This window comes from Microplitis mediator, chromosome 11, assembly GCF_029852145.1.
Source record: "Microplitis mediator isolate UGA2020A chromosome 11, iyMicMedi2.1, whole genome shotgun sequence".
Lineage (NCBI taxonomy): Eukaryota > Metazoa > Arthropoda > Insecta > Hymenoptera > Braconidae > Microplitis > Microplitis mediator.
The window spans coordinates 11,902,250-11,924,907 of record NC_079979.1 but is presented as its reverse complement, the minus strand read 5'-3'; the positions used below and the strand labels follow the sequence as shown (position 1 = coordinate 11,924,907).

Genomic DNA, 22,658 nt, shown 5'->3' with positions numbered 1-22,658 from the left:
GAATTCTTTTTATTCATTATTAAAAAAATATCTAATAACCAAATCAAGATTGAATTCAAATAATATTTTATTTTTTACGACCCTGAGTTTTCGAAAGGTGTTGAGAATCGTCGTAAACTGAATTTCTATACAAATTGTATACAATTGGATCGGGCCATTTTTTCTATCCAATTATATATAGTCTATATATAGTCTGTATATAATTATATATAGTCTATATATAATTGTATAAAATCTTTTTTCATCGGGCTGCTACGGTACGTTTACATGATGCTGACTGTACATGGAATTATATATAATTATATATAAACCTATATATAATTAAATCTGATCAGACCTGGCTGATGAAGGCTACCCTCGCAAATTTGAATCACGGTGGAAACACGGTGGGTTTGTTCCATTTTACCACTGCGATTACGCGGTGTATCCACCGTGATTCCACGGTGGCTTTACCACCGTGAAACTCACTGGTTCAACCAGTGAGCCAAGCGATCATCTTAGTCCACTGGTTGAAGAGTATATTATTGCTCTGACCTAAGTCAAAACTCACTCAAATCTTGATTTTGATCACTGACATTGATTTCTGTCTCGATACATTTATTTCATTGATCATAATCGAGAATAAAAATTTGAAAACCGCTTCTTCATTGATAATTTTCGATTCTTAACTTGTCAAACTTTAGCAAAATGCGTAACTTGGTAGAGCTTGAAAAGATCATAAAAAAATAATCCCAGTTAATTGCATTTTCGAGCTCAAAGAGATCGAAAATATATTCGCAGTAATTTTTTCAAGCACCTTGAGCTCGAAAACAGCGGGAAGTTTTGGGGCTGGCCCGCATGGTCAACCGACGCCCAGATTTTTTATTTAGTAATTCACCAATATTTTCGAGTATACTCGATCAAATGATCTGAAATTTTCAGGAAAGTTGACGGCCAACAAGCTTTTTCGATTGCCATCTTAACCATCTAAATCGGTTCAGTTAAGAAGTTACAAAGAGTTTACACACACACACATATACATACATACATACACTCAGACATCATCTTGAAATTAGTCAGAATAGCTTCCTAGGACCTCAAAACGTCGACATCTGATGAAAACTCGATTTTCGAAAATCGGGGTGAAAACAATAACTTCCCGAATTTTTGAAAATTTACAATTTTCTTAGTGGGAAGTTAAAAATAGTCGGTTTTTTTGGGCCACCCTAATATATATATATATATATATATATATATATATATATATATATATATATATATATATATATATATATATATATATATATATACACTGTAAAAAAAGAGTGGTGTTAAAAATGGACTCATTTTAACTCCGCCCGGTGTAAAAATGAAATTACACCGGTGTAGGAGGAGTAATTCACCGGTGTTAAAAATACCCGTGTTAAAACGGGATATTCGGTGTAAAAGCGGGGTAAACTGTGACCGCTTGGAGTATACTGATAGAAGGATTTGTTTGTATTGAATAAATCAATTTATTAAAATCTTTTTCAGATATTTTTTTGGGTGGAAAAAATATTTTTTTACTATTGACAATATTCGTTAGTATTAACAAAATCTATTTTTTATGGGAACAAAATTTTTGTAACTATTAAGAAGCTTTAATATATTGAAAAAAATATTTATTTCCACCAAATAAGATTTGTTAATAGTTAAAAAATATTTTGTTGGTGGTCGGTGTTGATAGATGGCTATACTTAACGCGTAGTTGTAAAAAAATATATATGCATATACATGATTTTCATACGATAAGTTGCTTATTATTTTATACTTTGTGGAAAACAATTAATAAAATGGAAGCTTTGCTACAATCGTGGGATTTAAGTGAGTTATACTCGATTTTTTGTGGTAAGTTGACAGTTATATATAAGGTATATTCAGTAGCATCAGTACTTAACCTATTCATTGTCTTGTCATCCTATTTTATTTTTTATATTCCGTTTCTAAAATTAACACTAAATTTATGAATTTACTTTTGTATTCCCACTCTAGTAAACCATATAACTGACTTTGAAATCCTTGGTGAATTCCTTACTAAAACTCGAGAAGAGACCCAAAAAGAAATAATCCCTAGTGTTTGTTTACGACTTCGTTTAAATAAAAAATATAATGAATATGTAGGTTTCTTTTTTATTTTACAACTATTTATTTTTTTAAATTCAATTCATTATTCTCAAAAAATTATTTCAAATAATTTTATTATTGATAAATAATTTTATTTTATTTACAGATTTCCCATCACGAGAAGATTAATGTAAAACTTTTCTAAAAATAATAAGAGGAATTTTTTAAATATTAATAATCCAGTGTGTAAATACTAATAAATGGTTTATTAAATATTAATAATCCAGTGTGTAAATACTAATAAATGGTTTATTAAATATTAATAAATCATTTTTTGTATGTTAATAAATCATTTGTTAAATAGTAATAAATATTTGGTTAGCACAAAAAAATCGCTGCTAATAAATGATTTATTAACTGTTAATAAATATTTGTTAAGGACCTATCCTCTAATAAATTATTTATTAAATATTAACAAATCTTTTTAAATACAAAAAAATCCTTCTATCAGTGTATTAGCTTTAAAGATTATAAAACGCAAAAAATGTCAGTTCTTTATAAAAATTGATAAAAAATATCATTTATTAACAAGTATAGTGATCGAGTGAGTAAAAATATTCACAAAGTAAAATATTTTAACACCGGTAATGAATATCTACACCGGCGGCTGCGTTATTTTAACACCGGAGAATTTTTTTTAACACCGGTACAGAATATTTACACCGGCGGCGGCGTTATTTTCACACCGTTTTTGGGGGTAAATTTAACACCGATAATTTTAACACCTACACCGCTTGGACTTAGCCTGGTAATTTTTTACAGTGTATATATTGCATAATATGACAATTTTTGAATATCGATGTTATTGAATTTTTGTTTTGTCAACTATCAATCAAACTTAAATCCCCAATACTTAAAAAATGTTCAAAGGTTTCGGCAGCAATTTAGAAGTATAAATCGATATCGTTTTATATACAAATATTTATAAGTTTATAGATAAATAGATTTGATTATATGTATCTAATGAATTCTATTGTAATTGCCCATACGAAAAAAATATATATCCGGATATATCCGGGCAAATCTGCATATATGAGACATATATTCATATATATGATGCATATATGCGACATATTCCAGATTTGCCCGGATATATATTTTTTTCGTATGGGTGTACAAAACCAAATTCATCATTAGGTGCCTTATTTACGTAAGATGTATCAATTTGATTATTTGAGTTAAGTAATGCCATAAACTTTTATTACTTATAAATGTATAACAGACTCGAGGATCAGACTACAATCAAGCGATAACCAAAGTTAAACAGTATCGACGTGGGACATTAATTGAACGGGTGACCTCGAATTAAAATATTAGAGAACGGATAGTAATTTTTTTTTTTTTATTTAAATTTAACCGACATTTACACTGTAAAAAATTCGCGGAGTGAATGCGGATCAAATCCGGAGTGAATGTGGGGTGAATGAATTTTTAATTATTCACCCCCCTCGGAGTGAAATTTACTCTGCAGGGGAGTTTTTCGCGGAGTAGATAATTTTTTATTAATTTAATCCCTCCGGAGTGAAATTCACTCCGGAGCGGAGTTTTGAAAATATTATTAATAATATATAACTCCACATAATAAAATCGAAGTAAAAATTCGCGTATTACATTATTGATCAGCTGATATGCACACATATACACACATACATATTTAGGCACACACGCACTCGCACACACACGCACGCATACATTTGCACACACGCACACATTTGCGCACACGCACAAATTTGCACACACGCACAAATTTTCACACATGCACACACACACACACAAACACCTGCACACACCCAAACACACACATGCACGCAAACACACTCGCACACACATATAGTTTAGCAGTTTCATATAAATTAATGTAAATTTATTTAAGTATTAAAACTCCGGACTGGAGTGAATTGGGAGTGAAATAAAATCCGCGTCACTCCGAGATCACTCCGCTAAGAAAAAACTCCCAATTCACTCCGCATGCGGAGTGATTTTTTTTAAAACTCCGGAACTCCGAGTGGCGGAGTGAATCCGGAGTGAATTCGGATTCTATTTCACTTCCAATTCACTCCGGATTTTTTACAGTGTATATTGATGAAGACAATAAATCCTAATTAAACTACTTAACTAATAATTTACAGATATTCCAAATGAGATTCTAAAAATGACTATATTCGTTCATGTATGATTATATATAATCATACACTAATGCAAAAAATTAAAAGAGCAGAAAAATTTTATAAATTTTTTAGTAATTTTTGGAAGGCAGTAACTTGGTGAAAAATGATTGTATCAAGATTTTATAAAAATCATTTTGTAGCTTAAAATCTCTAGTTTTAGTGCATTTTTCTCAAAATTTTTTCAAAGCTTCGGTTATTGCGCAAACATGAGAAATACCGCGAGACAAAAAATTTTTAAATTTTTTTTTTTTTTCCGAAGATTCCACGGACCGCGGAAAAATTCTTTCAACTAAACGAATGCATAGCTCGTTTAGCAAATTTATTCAGCTTTAATTTGGTTTTTTGTTTAACCTCGTAGGACGATTTGTTGCAGAGATATCAGCCTTCAAACAGAAAATGATCCTTTTGGCTTTGATTATCGATATTTCAGGTACCAATGATCGCACAGAAAGTCAAAGGGCGGCGTTAAAAACTGGAATAAATTCCCTACAAGACTCTGTCATCATTTTTTGGAAAAAAAAAATTTTTTTATTTTTAACATCCATTAGAAGTAAGTACAAAAAAATGACTTTTTTTGGTTTTTTAGTAAATCAACCGCTACTCTGCAAATATCGATAAAAAAAATAATGTTGCTAGGGACTTTTTTAGCTTAATGTACCCCCAAGACCCCTGTAAATTTTTAAACTGATCCATCGGACCGTTTTTCGGGAATCATCGATCAAAGTTTTGCTAAACAATTAAAGGAGCAAATTTTGTTCCTTTAATTGTGTAATCATAATGAAAATTAAAAAATTATTTTTTTTTTACTTTTCTCAAAGTTTTGCATTGCTGACTCAGCAAATGCAAAGAAATGACAAAAAAAATAAAAAATTTCCAAAAAATGTGAAAAAAAAAATTTAGAACACAAAAAAAAAGTTTCAATCTTTCTTTTTTCTTTGATTTTTTTTTGCATTTCTTCTATATCTTAAATTCCATTTGATCGATCGATTTAAAATTTTTAAGAAAGTTGACAGCCAAAAAACTCTTTCGATTGTTGCCTCAACCATCTCAATCGGTCAACTCATTAAAAGATATAGCGAGTTTACACACGTACACACACACACACATACATGCATAGATACAGACACTCGGGCATCATTTAGAAAATAGTCAGAATAGCTTCCTAAGACCTCAAAACGTCGACATCTAATGAAAACTCGATTTTCGAAAATCGGGGTGAGAACAATAACTTCCCGAATTTTTGAAAATTTACAATTTTCTTAGCGGGAAGTTAAAAAAATAAAGTGTTATGGAAAAATTATTTAAAAAGTGGAACTTGCTAAATTCCACCTAACTAATATTAACTAAACAATCTATTTCCGTATCACGATAGTATATATAGTATATGTAGAATCGTTAACTATAAATCAGTCCATATTTATTAATATTTGATAAACACGTTTAATTAAATTTAATAAGCCGTTTATTATTATTTAATAAACTTTGTATTAATATTTGATAATGACTTACTTGCGAACAATCTAAGTAAACCGTTTATCACATATTGATAAATTTTATTAATATTTGATAAATTGTTTTCTCAGTGGATATAAACAGATATAACGACATTCAGAAATATCTGGTTGGATCCAAACGTTTTTTATCGGGTATTGAACAACATTAGGTAATTTTTTTTTCTAATATCGCAAATATAATTTCTAGCACATAACAGTATTTTGAACAATTTAATAGAAAATGATGTCACTTTGAGGTCACTGTTATATAACCTCAACGTAAAATTTGTATTTTTTCATGACTTCTATCTTATGTAAATATGATATTCAAATAACATCACAGTTATATCACCAATGTAACATGTACATCACATTAACATCACATTCACGTTCATTATGTTACGTAACAATGTTCCGTAAATGAGTGTGAAATTGTGATATACATGTTATGAAGATGTGATGTACATGTGACTTACGATTTTACGTAACCGGAAGTTTTCATTCTATAAATGTGACATCCCTGTTACGTTGATGTGTTCACTGGCATACTGATAGCAAAAATCAACAAAGAAAGGGAACTTTTTACTAATAATGGTAATTTTTTGTTTGGATTGTAAATTTTTTTTCTGAAAGTATATTTTAATTCAAGAATGTAATTGTTAATTGATTTTTAGCTGCGTTTTTATCCGTTTACTGGGATAGTTACTAATTAAGTTAATATAACAATTAAAATTGATTATTTTGCAGCTTTACTCCTCAAATACCAGTAAAAATCTTTAATCGGTTTATCTGCAAAGCATTCTCAAATTTAAGTAAAATAAGTCAGTTATAATCAGTCAGTCATGTGTTATTAACTTTAGACTGTTCGTTAATGTTGAATGATTGGAACGCAATTTACTGATTCATGATAATCATTAGTATTTACCTCCAACACTAAGTACTGATACAGTTATTAACATCTGCACAAAAATAATTCTATTATATACTTTTTCCAAATTTTCCGTCAGTGATATCAAATGTTGATGTCTTTTCACGATTTTTCCTAATTCGTGGGAATTTATACTTATATCATCTTCAACTTGACCAAATTTTTTCATACGTTTTATTAAAATATCAAATTGTACACAAATATGACCAGTAATTGCGGCATACATAGTATCATTTCCTAAATTTGTAAAACACATAATAGTCATCTGCACACACTGGTTAATCAATATCAAATAATACAAATATTGATTGACACCATCATAAACACAACCCCCAGGAAGTATAAAACTATGACCATATTTATAAGTTATATTTAACAGATCTGTAACGACTATCTTTCGTGGATCATCGAAAATCATTGTCTTCAAAACGTAAGATATTAATGATATCATTCCTGAAACATAGAACATAGCTGCCATGTTATTACAAGTTCGTGAAGAATTTATCATTATTTTCATTTCGTCTTTTTCTTCGATACACTTCCAGTCTCTAAATGCTGAATTTAAAATATATCTAAGGTGATGTCGATAAGTGTAAACATAATAAATTTTACTGAGTACCAAAATACCAAATACAACCATTAAATAACAATCAAGATATTCTTCGGTATCACCGCAACCAATCAAAAATCCAGCTACTGTGGCTAGAATCGCTACAATCTGAAAAAAATAAAATATTATTTAATATTTATGTTTGGTTTGAATGCACACGGAGAAAACTAATCTCGAAAATATTATAAAATTTAATATATTTTAGTAAAAAATACTAATCATATCAATAAATGCATTATACTTTCACTATTAATTACTATAAATGTATAGTAAAAATCAAAAAATGGTAATTATTACTGTACTTATATCCGAAAAATTGATATATTGTTAGTTTTATTACTAATTCGTTCGTATTCTTTATTAATAAACAGAAATTTTTATAAAGAGTATCGTAAATTATTACTAATCGTTGAGTAATACATTTTATTATACGATTTAACGATTTTTAGTCTGTAAAATTATAAATATAAACTAAAAAATATGCATTATATACTTTATAGTATGCAAAAATTACAATCTGTTTAGTAATCTCTGTAAAATTAGATGAATAGCGTCCTTCACAAATTTGAATCACAGTGGGTTTGTTCCATTTTACTACTGTGATTACGCTTTGTATCCACCGTGATTCCATGGTAGCTTTACCACCGTGTATACACGGTGGATACACCACGTAATCACAGTGGATACACTGTGTATGCACGGTGGTAAAATGGAACAAACCCACCGTGTAACCACGGTGTTTACACTTCCACGGTGTTTCCACCGTGATTCAAATCTGCGAGGGTAATTTTTACCTGTTGAAATGTTACATAAAAACCGTGATTATTTCTAAACTAAAAACCTAGAATTTTTCCACTTCGTAGAGCTATTCTTGAAAGGGTTCAGAAAAGATCGCCGTTAGAAAAATTAAAAACTTTTGATTTTTCACTTTTTTAATAACAATATAAGGCTCTGAAAAATGAAAAACGTAAATAAAGCAACCAAAAAAAATTTTTTTTGTTAATTTTTTTCGGTGGTCTTGAACAGGTTTTCGTCAAAAAAGGCACTTGTTGGCTTGGCGGCTTGTTTTATAAAAACTGTAGAACAACTTATCAAAACTATTGACAGGCAGCGCACCAGATTAGTATATCCAAATATAACATCAGACTTGGAATATGAATCTCATCTGGATAGTCCATTTGATATCAAATAGTTTTAAAGCACTTAATTGTAATTTACAAATAAAAATATTTGAAAGTAATCTTAATGCAATGCTGGATCTTCTTACAGAGGCCCACAGCTACACTTGGGTATATCCAGATACATATCATTAGACCTCCCGTGAAAAATGAATCATACATGGCCATATACGGTTCATACATGGGCATACAAACTTTTTTAATACAGTCACGCATGGCCATTAGGGTGAGCCAAAAAAACTAAGCTATCGAATTTATGTCTTAAAAAGGACCTATATATTGAGGAAAAAATTCTCCCATTGGGCAAAATTTTTAGCTCAATATTAAAAGGTGTCGGTAGCCATTTGAAATTTCCCATTTAAATAACATGCAGAAAAAATTTTTTTGATTAAAAATATTATAACTTTTGATCCATGTAAGACAAAAATTCGGCTCTAGAATATTCTTGTAGGGCATTAAATTTCTTAAAAGAAAGTCCTGGGATTAGAATTTGTAAACTTGATATTTCGTATACTAACAGGCCATCAAAGTCTAGAGTAAACAGAATCATACAAATTTAAGGCTTAATTATTAAAAATATCAATACTACGAGAAAATTTGATCTACATGTAGTGTAATGAAATCACCAACAATATCCACGTTGTAACAAATAATATTTTGTTATCGATCACAATAAAAGAAAAGTATTTGGAAAATCCAAATAAAGCTTTAAATTTGTATGATTCTGTTTACTCTAGACTTTGATAGCCTGTTAGTATACAAAATATCAAGTTTACAAATTCGGCTTCCAGGACTTTCTTTTAAGAAATTTAATGCCCTACAAGAATATTCGGGGCCGAATTTTTGTCTCACATGGTTCAAAAGTTATAACATTTTTAATCAAAAAAAATTTTTTTGCATGTTATTTAAATGGGAAATTCCAAATGGCTACCGACACCTTTTAAAATTGAACTAAAAATTTTGCCCAATGGGAGAATTTTTTTCTCGATATATAGTTCCTTTTTAAGACGTAAATTCGATAGGTTGGTTTTTTTGGCTCACCCTAATGGCCATATATGAATCATATAAGGCCATGCATGGTCATACATAGTCATGTATGACTATATATTGCCATGTATGTCCGTGATTAATTGAACATATATGGCCATATATGAATCATAGAAGGCCATGTATGGCCATGCGTCGTCATACATAGCCATGTATGACTATATATGTCCGTCTCGAACGCTCATCCCGTGAAAAATGAATCATACATGGCCATGCATGGCCGTATATAGCTCATATATGACCATACATAGGCATATAAACTTTTTTAATACAGTCATGCATGGCCATACACAGTCATACAAAACCATGTATGGCCATTAGGGTGGTCCTTATTTTGGACATTTTCGAATTTTTATGCTCCCATAGGCTTATGTGGTTCGAAATAAATAAATAAAAATATCCTCAAAGTTTCAGGTCTCTATCTCAATTTTAACCCGTGCCGCACAGCGATGTAAGTTTCCCATTTAAATAACACGAGGTTTTTGGCATTGAACGATTAAGTTTTTATTCCGGCTAAAGTAATTGTTCGAAAAATTTGAAACTCTGTAGACTTTATCCTCATATTAGCAGCTACTTCTCAGAATTTTACAGATTTTCAGCTACTATAATTTTGGGGGTACAGCATGATGAAAAAAAAAAAAAAATTATTTTTTTTATTTTTAGCTACAATTTTTTTCAAATAACATATTAAATCAGTCTGCATCCTTATCAGAAGTTCTTACTTTTTTTCATTCTCGCACCTGAGTGGGTGAACGGTATATTGTTGTTGCACTAATACAGTCATCAGGAACTTTGCATTAGTGTGCAGTAAAGTGTTCCTTAAACGGATTTTTTAAATTTATTACGATTACCTCACAAACGGTTTCAATTACGGCAGAAAAAAATTCCCTTAAAGTTTGAGTTCTTAATTCCAACAGAACCACGTGTCGCAAATTTTGTTTTTGTGATTTTTCAAGTTTATTATATTTATTTATAAAAGAGATCTATTTTATTAATAATTTATTATAGTTAGAAAATTGTAAACAAATAATGATTTTGATATTATAATGCACAAAACTACCACCCTCGGGGTCCTGCAACCACCGTGGAACCACCGTGGATCCACGGTGAAACCACCACATCGTGGACCCACCGTGGAACCACCGTGGATCCACGGTGAAACCACCACATCGTGGACCCACCGTGGAACCACTGTGGATCCACTGTGGTTTCGTGACATTTCACCACAGTTGATCCACAGTGGATCCACAGTGTATCCACGGTGAATCCACAGTGTATCCACGGTGAATCCACAGCGAATCCACGACAAAACCACGGTGGATCCACGACAAAACCACGGTGGATCCACAGTAGACCCATTGTGGATTCACCGTGGTTTTTCCGTGGATCCACCGTGGTTTTACCGTGGTTTGACGCGAGATCTTGACATGAATTTTTCAGTTGAAATAGTGATAAATGAAGACGTTTCTAAAAATCTAACTCAAGTAAAAAAATTTTTTCCGTAGTTTTACCGGATGAAAACGTAAAATGAATTTTTGTACGCGTGTAATTCAAATGGAAAAATAGAAATTCATTGAATCTCATTAAGAACTGAGATATAAAGCTGTGCTTTGAAGGGAATTTTTTTTTGTCTAAAAGCAGTTTTTTCTTTGGACCACTCTAGTATGTATAAATAATAGTGATACTTTACATAATTTTTTTATCGACTTAATTAACCTAAAATATGATGCAGCAATCATAAGACTTTTTTTTTGTCCAACTTTCTGTAAATAATAATTAACGTTACCTCGTTGATTTTCAACAACCTCACGAATAAAATTATCTATAACATTGTTTTGGAGTGATAACTTTTACGTAATTTTATTGATCAATTCCTGAAAACTAACTAGTAATTTTATTCAAACACGATATCAAATGTTGCAAAGCATGTAATAATTAGCTGATTTGCTCAAAAAATTCTGTGGACGAAGTTTTTCGAAATTCAAAAAATTTTCATCCCAATTTTCTTTTTAATTGTGTATTTATTAATTAACAAAATTTGTAAAAATGAAAGTAAACAATAAAACCTCGATAATTCTTAATAATTAATTAAAGAATTAATAATTCTCTCTCTAAGATAATAAAATCATTTGGTTAAGTTAAGAAAATATTTATTTAATAGACAAATAAATTATTTTACAGTGCCAACAACCCCAAATATTAAAGCAATATATTATTATATCAACTCTAATAAATATGACTTAGACATAAAAAAATATATCCATTTAGAATAAATATATATATATATATATATATATATATATATATATATATATATATATATATATGTGGTGGTTCGGCTTCACTCCGCGAGATGGCATCTACAACTCGCGCCTCTCGCAGTATCTCGTCCCTACACCTATTTCAATATATAACATTTCCAACATGTTACTTCCAACTCGGCGTCTTAGGTGGGGTATACGATAGATACACCTAACTGAGGAGTCTCAGCTATCGTATACTTAGACGAAACGCCTCTCTCCCCACAAAATACCTTTTTCTATCTCTCCTCTTCTCATCCTCTCTCACAGCGTTTCACTCTTTGGTAGTTGGCGACTTAGGCAGTGATTATTGCAATCTAAACCTAAGGTATCATCGCCAAATATATATATATATATATATATATATATATATATATATATATATATATTTGTTTGAGATTAACGAATATATATTTAATCCTAATGATTATTGATTTAAAAAGTTATGATGCTAGGCAGCAGCAGCGGAAGTAGTTCAGTGCTCACCACTAGATCGCGCCCACCTTTTGTAGTGTCCCTGGTAAGATACTTATTTCAGAAGTTATAAATTCTGATCTTGAAGCAATCATGGAATGCGTTACTCGCTGAATGTTAGCAGAGAGATAATAATCCATTTTTGATAGTAATACAGGGGTATCTTGTATTACACTATGACATTAATGTTTTCTTGAACTATTTTTGTCAAAGTACAAAAAATAAATTTTGAGGTGAGACCAAAATATACATACGCGCTTTCGCGCTAAGGCATGTGAAAATCGGTCTTCGGTCACTTACTATCAACCCAGCAAAGATGAATCTAGTTTATAGTAAATTTAATCACACCAAAAACAGCACAGCTGTAATAGATTGCGCCAAGTACGCGTTCAAATTGCAATAACATATTAACTGTACTATTCTACAAAAATATTTGAAATCACTAAATAATGCCAAGTTAAGATACAACATTCTGCAATAAAATAGTTGATAGAGCGGTTCAATAAATATGAATGTACTTAATATAAAAAGGAAATTGCTAAAAAAGGCGGAAATCATAAAAATATCAAGTATTTGGAATTTTCTTTAATTAAAAAAAAAAAAGTTTTAGAAAATATATAAATGAAAAAAAAAATTAGTTGAACGTACTTGGTGTGCGTTATTAAAGCGAAATAAGTATATCAATTGATTGTAAAACATTTACAAACTATGAAATAACTGAATTATGACATAACAAGTTGTTTGCGTTAACGCACACCAAGTACGTTCAACTAATTTTTTTTTTTCATTTATATATTTTCTAAAACTTTTTTTTTTTTTAATTAAAGAAAATTTCAAATACTTGATATTTTTATGATTTCCGCCTTTTTTAGCAATTTCCTTTTTATATTAAGTACATTCATATTTATTGAACCGCTCTATCAACTATTTTATTGCAGAATATTGTATCTTAACTTGGCATTATTTAGTGATTTCAAATATTTTTGTAGAATAGTACAGTTAATATGTTATTGCAATTTGAACGCGTACTTGGCGCAATCTATTACAGCTGTGCTGTTTTTGGTGTGATTTCAAATCTTTTTGTAAAGACATTATATGTATATATATTAGGGTGCTTTTTTTTTTGCGAATATATTTTTTTTTTCGCTCCCATCCCGAAATTTTGTTAGAAATAGCCCCAAAAAAATTCTCTGAAAATTTGAGCCCTTAATATTAATATTAAGTACTCGACGACAGCGTGTTAAGATTTCCCATTTAAAATACACGTAAACTTGGGTTTTTATTTTTTAAACTTTTATCGATAATGATCGTACTATCAATTTCACAGAAAAATTAATCACACGATATTTAAATTCTGTCAAAATTAATCTCTTCAACTTCAGTTAATAGGAATTAATATATATATGCTATGAATTCGACAAAAATATCCCAAGCAGCGCCTCTATGTTACTTTTTAAGTTATGAAAAGTTAAAAATAATCAATTACCCTGATAGCCACCCTAACCGTAAGTTAGGGCCAGTTTTTCAAACCGAATTTCTTTTTATCCGGGTTTCAATTAATATTGTTAGTATATCTATATGTTAATAATTATATAGATATACCAGCAATGATAATCAAACCCGGACTAAAAATAAACCTGGTTTGAAAAACTGGCCCTTAACTACAAGCTACTGCTGTATTTTAAAGGTAACTTGAAGGAAAGTGTTGGAGAGCGAGCAGGTTACCTTTAAGTTGACAGTAAATTGTCTGTTAAGTTAAATTCAATTTGACTACATGTATGACTGTCAGACAATGACGCTAAGTTGATTGAAAATTTCACTTCAAATTGACGTCAAGTTTTTCTGTCAAGTTACATTCAAGCTACTGCCGTATTCTGAAACCAACTTAAAGGAAAGTATTATCCAGCCAAGGTTTGCCAGAAACTTTCTCGTTAAGTTAGCCGAAAGTGTTGCTCTGCAGACCTTACTGAGTAAGGTATGGCTATCAGGGTATATAATAAAAAACCTCCAGTAAGTAACTGGTTAAATAACAATATGGCTAGTAATTATGTACAAATTGCAGCTGAATTCGTCTTGAGCGCTGGAAGCCGCCAGCTTTTCAATCCAAGATTCTTAATCTGTGACTTAATTATTGCTAGTATACTTGGATATTTTCATATAGATGTACGAGCAATAATAGTCTAATCACATATTAATCAAATTTCGTATTGAGAAACTACCTTTATGTAAACGTGATTATATGTATAGACAGAGTCACTGATTTTACATTTCGGGTAAGTTTTTCAAACCGAGTTTATTATTAATCCGGGTTTGAATTATTATTACTGGTATGTCTATATATTATTAATTCCAGCTTTTTAATTTAAACTCGGATTAAAACGAACCTAGTTTGCAAAACTGGTCCTTAATAAAATCTGCTTAACATTTGTGTATACTCAAATGCTAAGAACGAAAATATTGTACATATTATAAAATATATATTGATGAAAATAAACACAATTTATTGTGTATACTCATGTGCTAAGAAACTAAAATATTCATACATACTAAAATATATATTGATGAAAGTATACACAATTCATCAAAAATTAGAGTTTATAAAATTTATAAAATTTATCAAAAACGGCGCAAGCAAAAATTTAGAAATTAAAAAATGAAAACTCAAATATTAAACTCAAAAATTTCTCATGGAATTGGTAGAGAATGATAAAATATTAATAATGAAATAGGTAAATAACGGTTATAATTTATATTTATCTATTAATTAATCAATTTAAATATGAGAGAGGTTAAACAGGCATATGACACCGGTATAGAGACACAGTCGACTCGCGCCGCCACGTTCACACATATGTATGTATATGTGTTTGAACGTGTACTTGGCGCGAGACACGACCGTGTCTCCGGATTTTTTAAGACTTATAGCTTTACATCGTAATTCAATTGTAGTTTCACTCTCGAATTTTTCATTTTTTTTATTTGATAGTTGGTAAAATCTATTTTTCTGCCCTCCGGCCGGAAAGTGGCAACTTTCGGGCCGCTGCCCTGAACGAAGTTGCAACTTTCCGGCTTCGTCGAGCAGAAAAATAGTATACGCACCTTGGCCAGTAAAAAAGAAAGCCTCAGACCACATGTTTGTCAGCCTCGGCTTCGCCTCGGCCAACAATTACATGTGCTCTGAGACTTTTCTTATTTTACTGGCCTAGATATGTAATATACTATTTAGTTAGTGCTTATGTATTAAACGGTATAACTATACTATAAAAGTACGTTGAAAACGTACTGCAAACACGACAAAAAAACCATAAAACCACTATGAATCCACGGTGGGTACACGGTAAAACCACAGTGGATTTATAGTGGTTTCACCGTGGAACCACGGTGGTTAAATGTCACGAAACCACGGTGGATCCACGATGGATCCACGGTGAAACCACGGTGGATCCACGGTGGATTTATTGTGGTTTCAAGACCGCGAGGGCATCCTTTTGTTTATTATTTATTGCTTGAAACAAATAATGAACTTAAAGGTGACCAACTTATTTAAGCGAATATTGAAAGAAATTTAATTTATTGATAATAATTATCAACTGTTAAACTGAGACATAATATGATTAGTGGCTTTGATATACCGATCTCAGATATCAATTGACCCGACTAGAATTCCTTCCTGATTTGCCTGAAGTACCATAAGGACCTTATCAGGTTAATATAAGGTTTGCCTTATTAGGGCCAACCTGACAAGTTCCTTGTCAGGACCTCATCGGGATATCCTTATTCAAAAAAAAGTTATTTGCCATCAGGTAAACCTGACGAGTTCCTGGTCAGGACCTCATCAGGATATCCCTATTAAAAAAAAAAGTTATTTGCCATCGGGTCAACCTGACGAATACCTGATCAGGACCTCGTCAGGATATCCTTATTCAAAAAAAAGTTATCCCATGCCTTTAAATATTTCATTTACAGGCTAAAAATTAAAAAAAGTACAAAAGAATATTATATAAAAATCACGTCAATCATTGTAGCACAGATTTTTTACTTCTTTATCAGTTATTCTTTGACATCATAATGAATATTATATTTACACTTTCAAGATCACATGTGTATGTCAGCCCAGTGGATAGCATCGAGGGCTTCGAATCGAAAGGATATCCCTAGCGGATCCGAATTACGGTAAATACAGTGATTTACCGTAATTTGCCGTAGTTTACCGTAATTTACGGCACCTAGCAGAATTACCGTAAATTACGGTAATCTAGCGGATCCGAATTACGGTAAATACAGTGATTTACCGTAATTTGCCTTAGTTTACCGTAATTTACGGCACCTAGCAGAATTACCGTAAATTACGGTAATCTACGGCAAATTACGGTAAATTGCCGTAATTTACGGCGAAATGCCGCAAATTTACGGCAAATTTGCGGTGAAGCTACGGTAAATTTGTGGCAATGTTGCGGTGAAAGTACGGTAGTTTACGGTAAAAATGCCGCATTTTCGCCGTCAAGTTGTGGTAACAGTGCAGTACTTTACCGTAGAAGTTTTGTAAAATTGCGGTATTTCACCATATAATTGCGGTAAATTTGCTGTATTTTACTGTAATGAGATGCATTTCACTGGAATGTCTGTTGATAATCGGATATTTGACTGTAAACAACTGTCTTTACTTGACATTTCGGTACCGTGTCTTTAAGATTTGGTATTGTGTAGTGCTGGATATTATTCAAATATCCCTAGCAGATCCGAATTACCGTAAATTACAGCAATTTACCGTAATTCGGATCTGCTAGGGGACGCAGGTTCGAGCCCAGCAGTTATCGGGATTTTTTCATCAATAAAAAATATGTTTACTTTCTCTAATTAATGCTTTCAATACAATAGATAACATTCTCGATCAAATTAAAATTCTCTTATTTTTTTTTTTGCAATTTAATATTTTTTAAAAAATAATTACTAATAAGGTAATCCTGATAAGGATTTGATGAGTATATCCTGGTAAGGTCCTGATAAGGCAATCCCGATAGGGACCTCATGGGTCTTAAGCGTTACATCCATATCAGGATCCTCGTCAGGATACCCTGATCGGGACCTCATTTGAAATAAGGTTAACCTGATGAGGACTTCGTCAGGCCCTGATGAAAAATTCTAGTCGGGCGAATGCATTATGTATTTTTGAAAAAGTCGCATTGTCAAATAACATAAACAAAAATATTTCTTGAAAAAATCACAAAAAAAATTTTGCGTTAACTCTTCCCGTTAGAATTAAGAACTTAAACTTTAAGGAAATTTTTTCTGTTGTAATTGAAAAAAAATGCTCCTGATTACTGTATTAGTGCAACAAAGACATACCGTTCACCCACTTGGGTGCGAGAATGAAAGAAAGGAAGAACTTCTGAAAAGGATGCAGACTGATTTGATATGTTATTTGAAAAAAATTTTAACTAAAAATAAAAAAAATAATTTTTTTTTTTTCATCATGCTGTACCCCCAAAATTAGAGTAGCTAAAAATCTGTAAAAATTCTGAGGAGTAGCTGCTAATATGAGGATAAAGTCTACAGAGTTTCAAATTTTTCGAACAATTACTTTAGCCGGAATAAAAACTTAATCGTTCAATGCCAAAAACCCCGTGTTATTTAAATGGGAAACTTAGCATAAAAATTCGAAAATGTCCAAAATAAGGACCACCCTAATGGCCATGCATAGCCTTGTATGGTTTATATATGACCATGCATGACTTATTGAAAAAGTTGGTATGTCCATGTATGGCTATATAGACTCCATGTATGGCCATATATGGCCATGTATGATTCATTTTAGACGGATATAAAGAATTCTAGCTGACTTTTACAATTGCTTATAAACTGGATGTTGTAGTGTAAAAAAAATAGGAAATTTATTTGATATCACTAACAGCATATTGATGATTATATTTTGCTTTTTCGAAAGTGATTATATTCTTTCAATCTTACGTAGCACAACTAAACTTCGATGTAACTGTCGGTCGCATAACCTAGTCGTCAAAGCGTCGGTCTCTCGTACGGAAGGTCCCGGGTTCGAATCCTACTAAAGCGGGTGCGGTCATTAATGAGTCTAAGTGTTTTTTCTCTAAATTAAAATTTCCAATTCGATTAGGAATTCAATTATTCGCATATCTGATAATCTCTGCGTCGCCAAAATAATTAAAAAAAAAAATTTTAATTTAGTTAAAATTTCTAAACCTAGTCATATATGGCCGTATCAAGCTATGTATAGTCATACATGGCCATACATAGTCACATATGGCCATGTCTGGTCAATTTCCATACACGGCCACGTATGGAGCATTCATACATGGCCATATGTATGATTCATTTTTCACGGGCTGGCATATAAATATTATATGGATAGTCCATTTGATATCGTATTGTTTTAAGGCACTCTTAAACGTAATTTACAGATGAAAACATTGAAATTATTTCTATTTCAAATTGGATGGTCTGATAGAAACAAACTAATATTAATAGAATTTCACAGACTATGGATATTCCGCTTGATTCCATTGAATTTTGAAGTATTTTTTAATAGTGACTTACAGGTAAAAAACTTTAAAATAACTTTTATTGTGAAGCTGGATAATCCACTAGGAGTGTTGTTTCTTAATGTGCTTTTGTTGCTGCAATTCTAAATGTATTCCGATGGATAGATGATTTCAATATGTCCGCAGCTGTTCATAAAATAACATAGATCACAAAGTTATGTTATTGATGTTTGCAGATAGGTTATTCATTTCTAGTTTATCTGGAATTACTTTATGATTCCGATTTTATGAAAGTAGCTGTTGCAAAAATGGAACACATTTTTTTCCGACTGTGGAAATTCCGTTTAAAACCAGTAAAAACATTTTCTACTTCGTATTCGGAAATCCACATAGGTTTCTATGTCCATACGGACTTACGATAAGAACAGATATAAACCTACAGGTAAGGTGCAGATAGGATCCATACGAAGACAAAATACATTATAGTCCCATTAATTCCAATAAAAAAAACCCGCTATAATGGATTTACATATAGATTCCAATAGATGCAAAATCTAACTCTATTTGGAAATTTTTTCTTCCAGATAGATTACATATAAGCCATTACAGATTCTATTATCGTGTATGGGACTGTATTGGATGTTTTCAACAGGAAACTTTTTCTACGCATTTGATTTATCAACTTTTCCAAATTATCAAAAAAATTTTCTAATAACACTGAACGATCACCACCCTGTTTAGAAAATCTCATAGAATCCAATAGATTCTCATAAATTCCCATCGAGATTTTATAAGAATGAATGAGCTCTATGAGAAGTGCTATAGTTAAGTATAGGGCCTTATCCATACAGCTATAAGAATCTATCGGATTTTTAAAGCAGGGCAGCCTCCGGAAATTTATAGAAAACTGCGTTTTTATTTTTATTTTCTTTACTCCGACAATCTCTTAATGCACAAAATACTCAATTTTTTGACTTTTTACGTTTTCTAAATATTCCAACTTCTATTTTAATTTTTATTTTTTAATAATTTTTATTGTATAAAATTTATTGATGATGTTATCAGCAAGCATTTCCTGTGTATTTACTTGACTGATGTAAGCTATCATTAGTTTGATTTTTTACCACCAGACTGCGTGACCTAGTTTGTCAGTTTCCAATGGGGAATGATGAGTGTTGAATAGTGTTTTATTCGTGATCATTATTTGGCTTTTTTTTATAATAACCCTAGTAACACGTGTTTGAGCAAGATCCCTAGCTGCTAGTGTCTTTTTCTACGCATGTGTTTTTCGCAAGATCGCATATCAAGAAACCTATCTCAAGATTTGTGTATGTCTTACTCATGGTATCGTACGCAAGAATATTAAAGATATCTTGAACACGTGCAATGAAACAATATCTGACGCATCAGTAACTTACAGTAGGTACTTACGCATGGCTTGCTTAAAATCTGCTCGAGGCTCACGCTCAATTTCCAGCCTTAAGCAGATCTTGAGCAAGCCATGCGCAACTATTTTCAACCATAGTCTTCCTCTGGAATTGAATTCTAATCTGGCACGAACTTCGTGTGTAAGGCTTGCACTAGGCTTGTAATTTAAATCTGGTCACAAGTATCTGCAGCAAGACACATACGTAGAAAAAAACACTAGCACCTACCGATCTTGAGAGCAGACTTGCTCAAGAATTGAAAAAAATTGTTATATGGGAATACGTATTGCACAATTTATGAAAAGCAACAGAGTTGTTAATTAGTGTTTCCTTTGAATATTAATGTGTTTTTTATAAATTGTTAGTGAGGTATAAAAATAACCAAAACGATGTAATGTAAGCCGCATGATCTTAACAAGTTGAGAGTAAAGCCCAACCTCTCCCTGGCGGATTCGTGATCACTGTAAAATCATCGTTAAACGACGGTCGAATGACCGTAAATTTACGATACCGACAAATGACCCGCACACACCCGCGCGACCACATGTACACACGCGCACACATATACCCACGCACGTACTCATGCACACGCACGAGCGAGCGCACTCATGCACACACTCACGCGAGCACACACACATTCTTAGCTAAGTATTTTTACAACTTTGAATGGTAATAGTTACCATCTTCTATTGTAACAATTATGATTTTTAATAATTACAATTAGCATTTTCGATAGTAATCGTTACCATCATCAGTTGTAACTGTTATCATTTTCAATTGTAATACTGATCATCATAACCACTGAAAAATGTTATTACCATTTTAGATGGTTAAAATTACAATTTTTGTATAGTAGATAGAATAATTAATTTCTCTCCGTGTACGATCGTTATTTAGCGATATATAATAAACGATTAGATGGTGTCATTGCCGTAAGTGCTGAAAAAATATATGGTGAAGATTTTTCACAATCGCACTCGGAAACGATCGTCAAATCAGCCAGCAGTCGAATGTTCGACGGCAGAACTTACGACGATTTAACGTTAATAAACGGTAATTTTATCGTGCCGCTGAAACCGCTATGGCTTCGCTTCACGCTCGAGGTGTACAATATTATATCACGATATACTCTTGTTTCACTGACCTACAAATATTATGGTTATTTTTCCTAAATACATATGTACTTTATAGAATAAAACTTCTTTGGCAATGTAACATGTCTGCTTACAACATCTCTACTCAGGGGAAATGGTTATAACTCTACTCATTTACTTCTTTACTCGGCCTCAACTCAAATATACTTTAACTCAGCTACAACTTTACTCTCAAATAATTGCTATTTTATCGATAGGCTAAATAATTATTATGGTATATAGTTATATAAGATATTCAAAGTAATTTACCATTTGTATAGTTGCGTAGAAAATACGGAATTTACGATTCATATTGTCCTTTTGTAATGCCCAAAGACCGATATTTGATGTTAAGAATTCATACAAGTAAAATGCTTTTTTCGCTAGACCACTTTTTCTTTCTAAGTTTTGCATATTAATATTCGTATGATATCACGTATTGAAAAAGTTTCGTATTGATAGTTTTACGAAGAATGATATTTTTAAATACAACGATAGGTTTTCGTCTACAATCAATGATTTTCTTCGTATTCAAAGACGATCATTAGAAAAACATTATTTATTCATATAAAAATAGGGGTGACTATAATATCCTGGTATATCAATTATTCATGTCCGGAGAACCTTTCCAAGAATATGTAGACCCGATGAACTTATATATGTCTTCAGAAAAAGAACCACTTTTTATAAACGTTTATTGGAATTATATTTTAAGAAAACAGTATGTATACTCTTGTCGCAAACGTTTTAATTTATAATAAGAAAATTTTTGGTTGAGAATAAAAAAAACAATGTATGTATGTTGTTTCGATATAAATGTATGTAAATTAATACATTAAGGTTTTTTAATAGATAATTGTTTCAAGCGATTACTAACTCTCGGTTAAATGTTTATTATCCACCTGATATCATGTCGTATATATAAGTGATAAGTTAACACTGATAACTGATAAAATTAGATATAACCATTATGTTTTAATTGCAAGGTTTAACTTTTTGCAACAATCGCCTTAAACAATCAGATGATGTGTAGTGCAAATTTTATAAAATAAACAATAATAACTTGAGTTTCATGTAGACAACTTATTTATCAACAGTCTCGTCAGTCTTTTATCAAATAATAAATAATCAAAGCAATTGTTATATTGAATACGATCGCAATGTTGTGTGCGCTCTTAAAATGTATTCTTGAATTAAACTGTATTTGGATTTTTTGCTATAGTAAAGTAATATATAAGTTACT

At 31.4% G+C, this 22,658-nt stretch overlaps 1 protein-coding gene and 1 long non-coding RNA gene across 2 annotated transcripts in view; one reads left to right on the top strand and one right to left on the bottom strand.

The window, feature by feature from the left end:
* LOC130677231 (odorant receptor 47a-like) overlaps window positions 1-22,298 on the bottom strand; it is a 53,195-nt gene extending 30,897 nt beyond the window's left edge. The window contains exons 1-2 of the mRNA XM_057483911.1: window positions 21,686-22,298; window positions 6,729-7,449 (exon numbers count right to left, since the gene is read on the bottom strand). Coding sequence (XP_057339894.1) covers window positions 6,729-7,449; window positions 21,686-21,829 — 865 coding nt within the window. The 5' untranslated portion in view covers window positions 21,830-22,298. The remainder of the gene's footprint in view (window positions 1-6,728; window positions 7,450-21,685) is intronic.
* On the top strand, window positions 1,664-2,327 carry LOC130677232 (uncharacterized). Its single transcript, XR_008991557.1, has 3 exons — window positions 1,664-1,866; window positions 2,011-2,135; window positions 2,249-2,327. It is a non-coding gene; the product is annotated as an uncharacterized LOC130677232 (long non-coding RNA).
* Window positions 22,299-22,658: the final 360 nt, after the last annotated feature.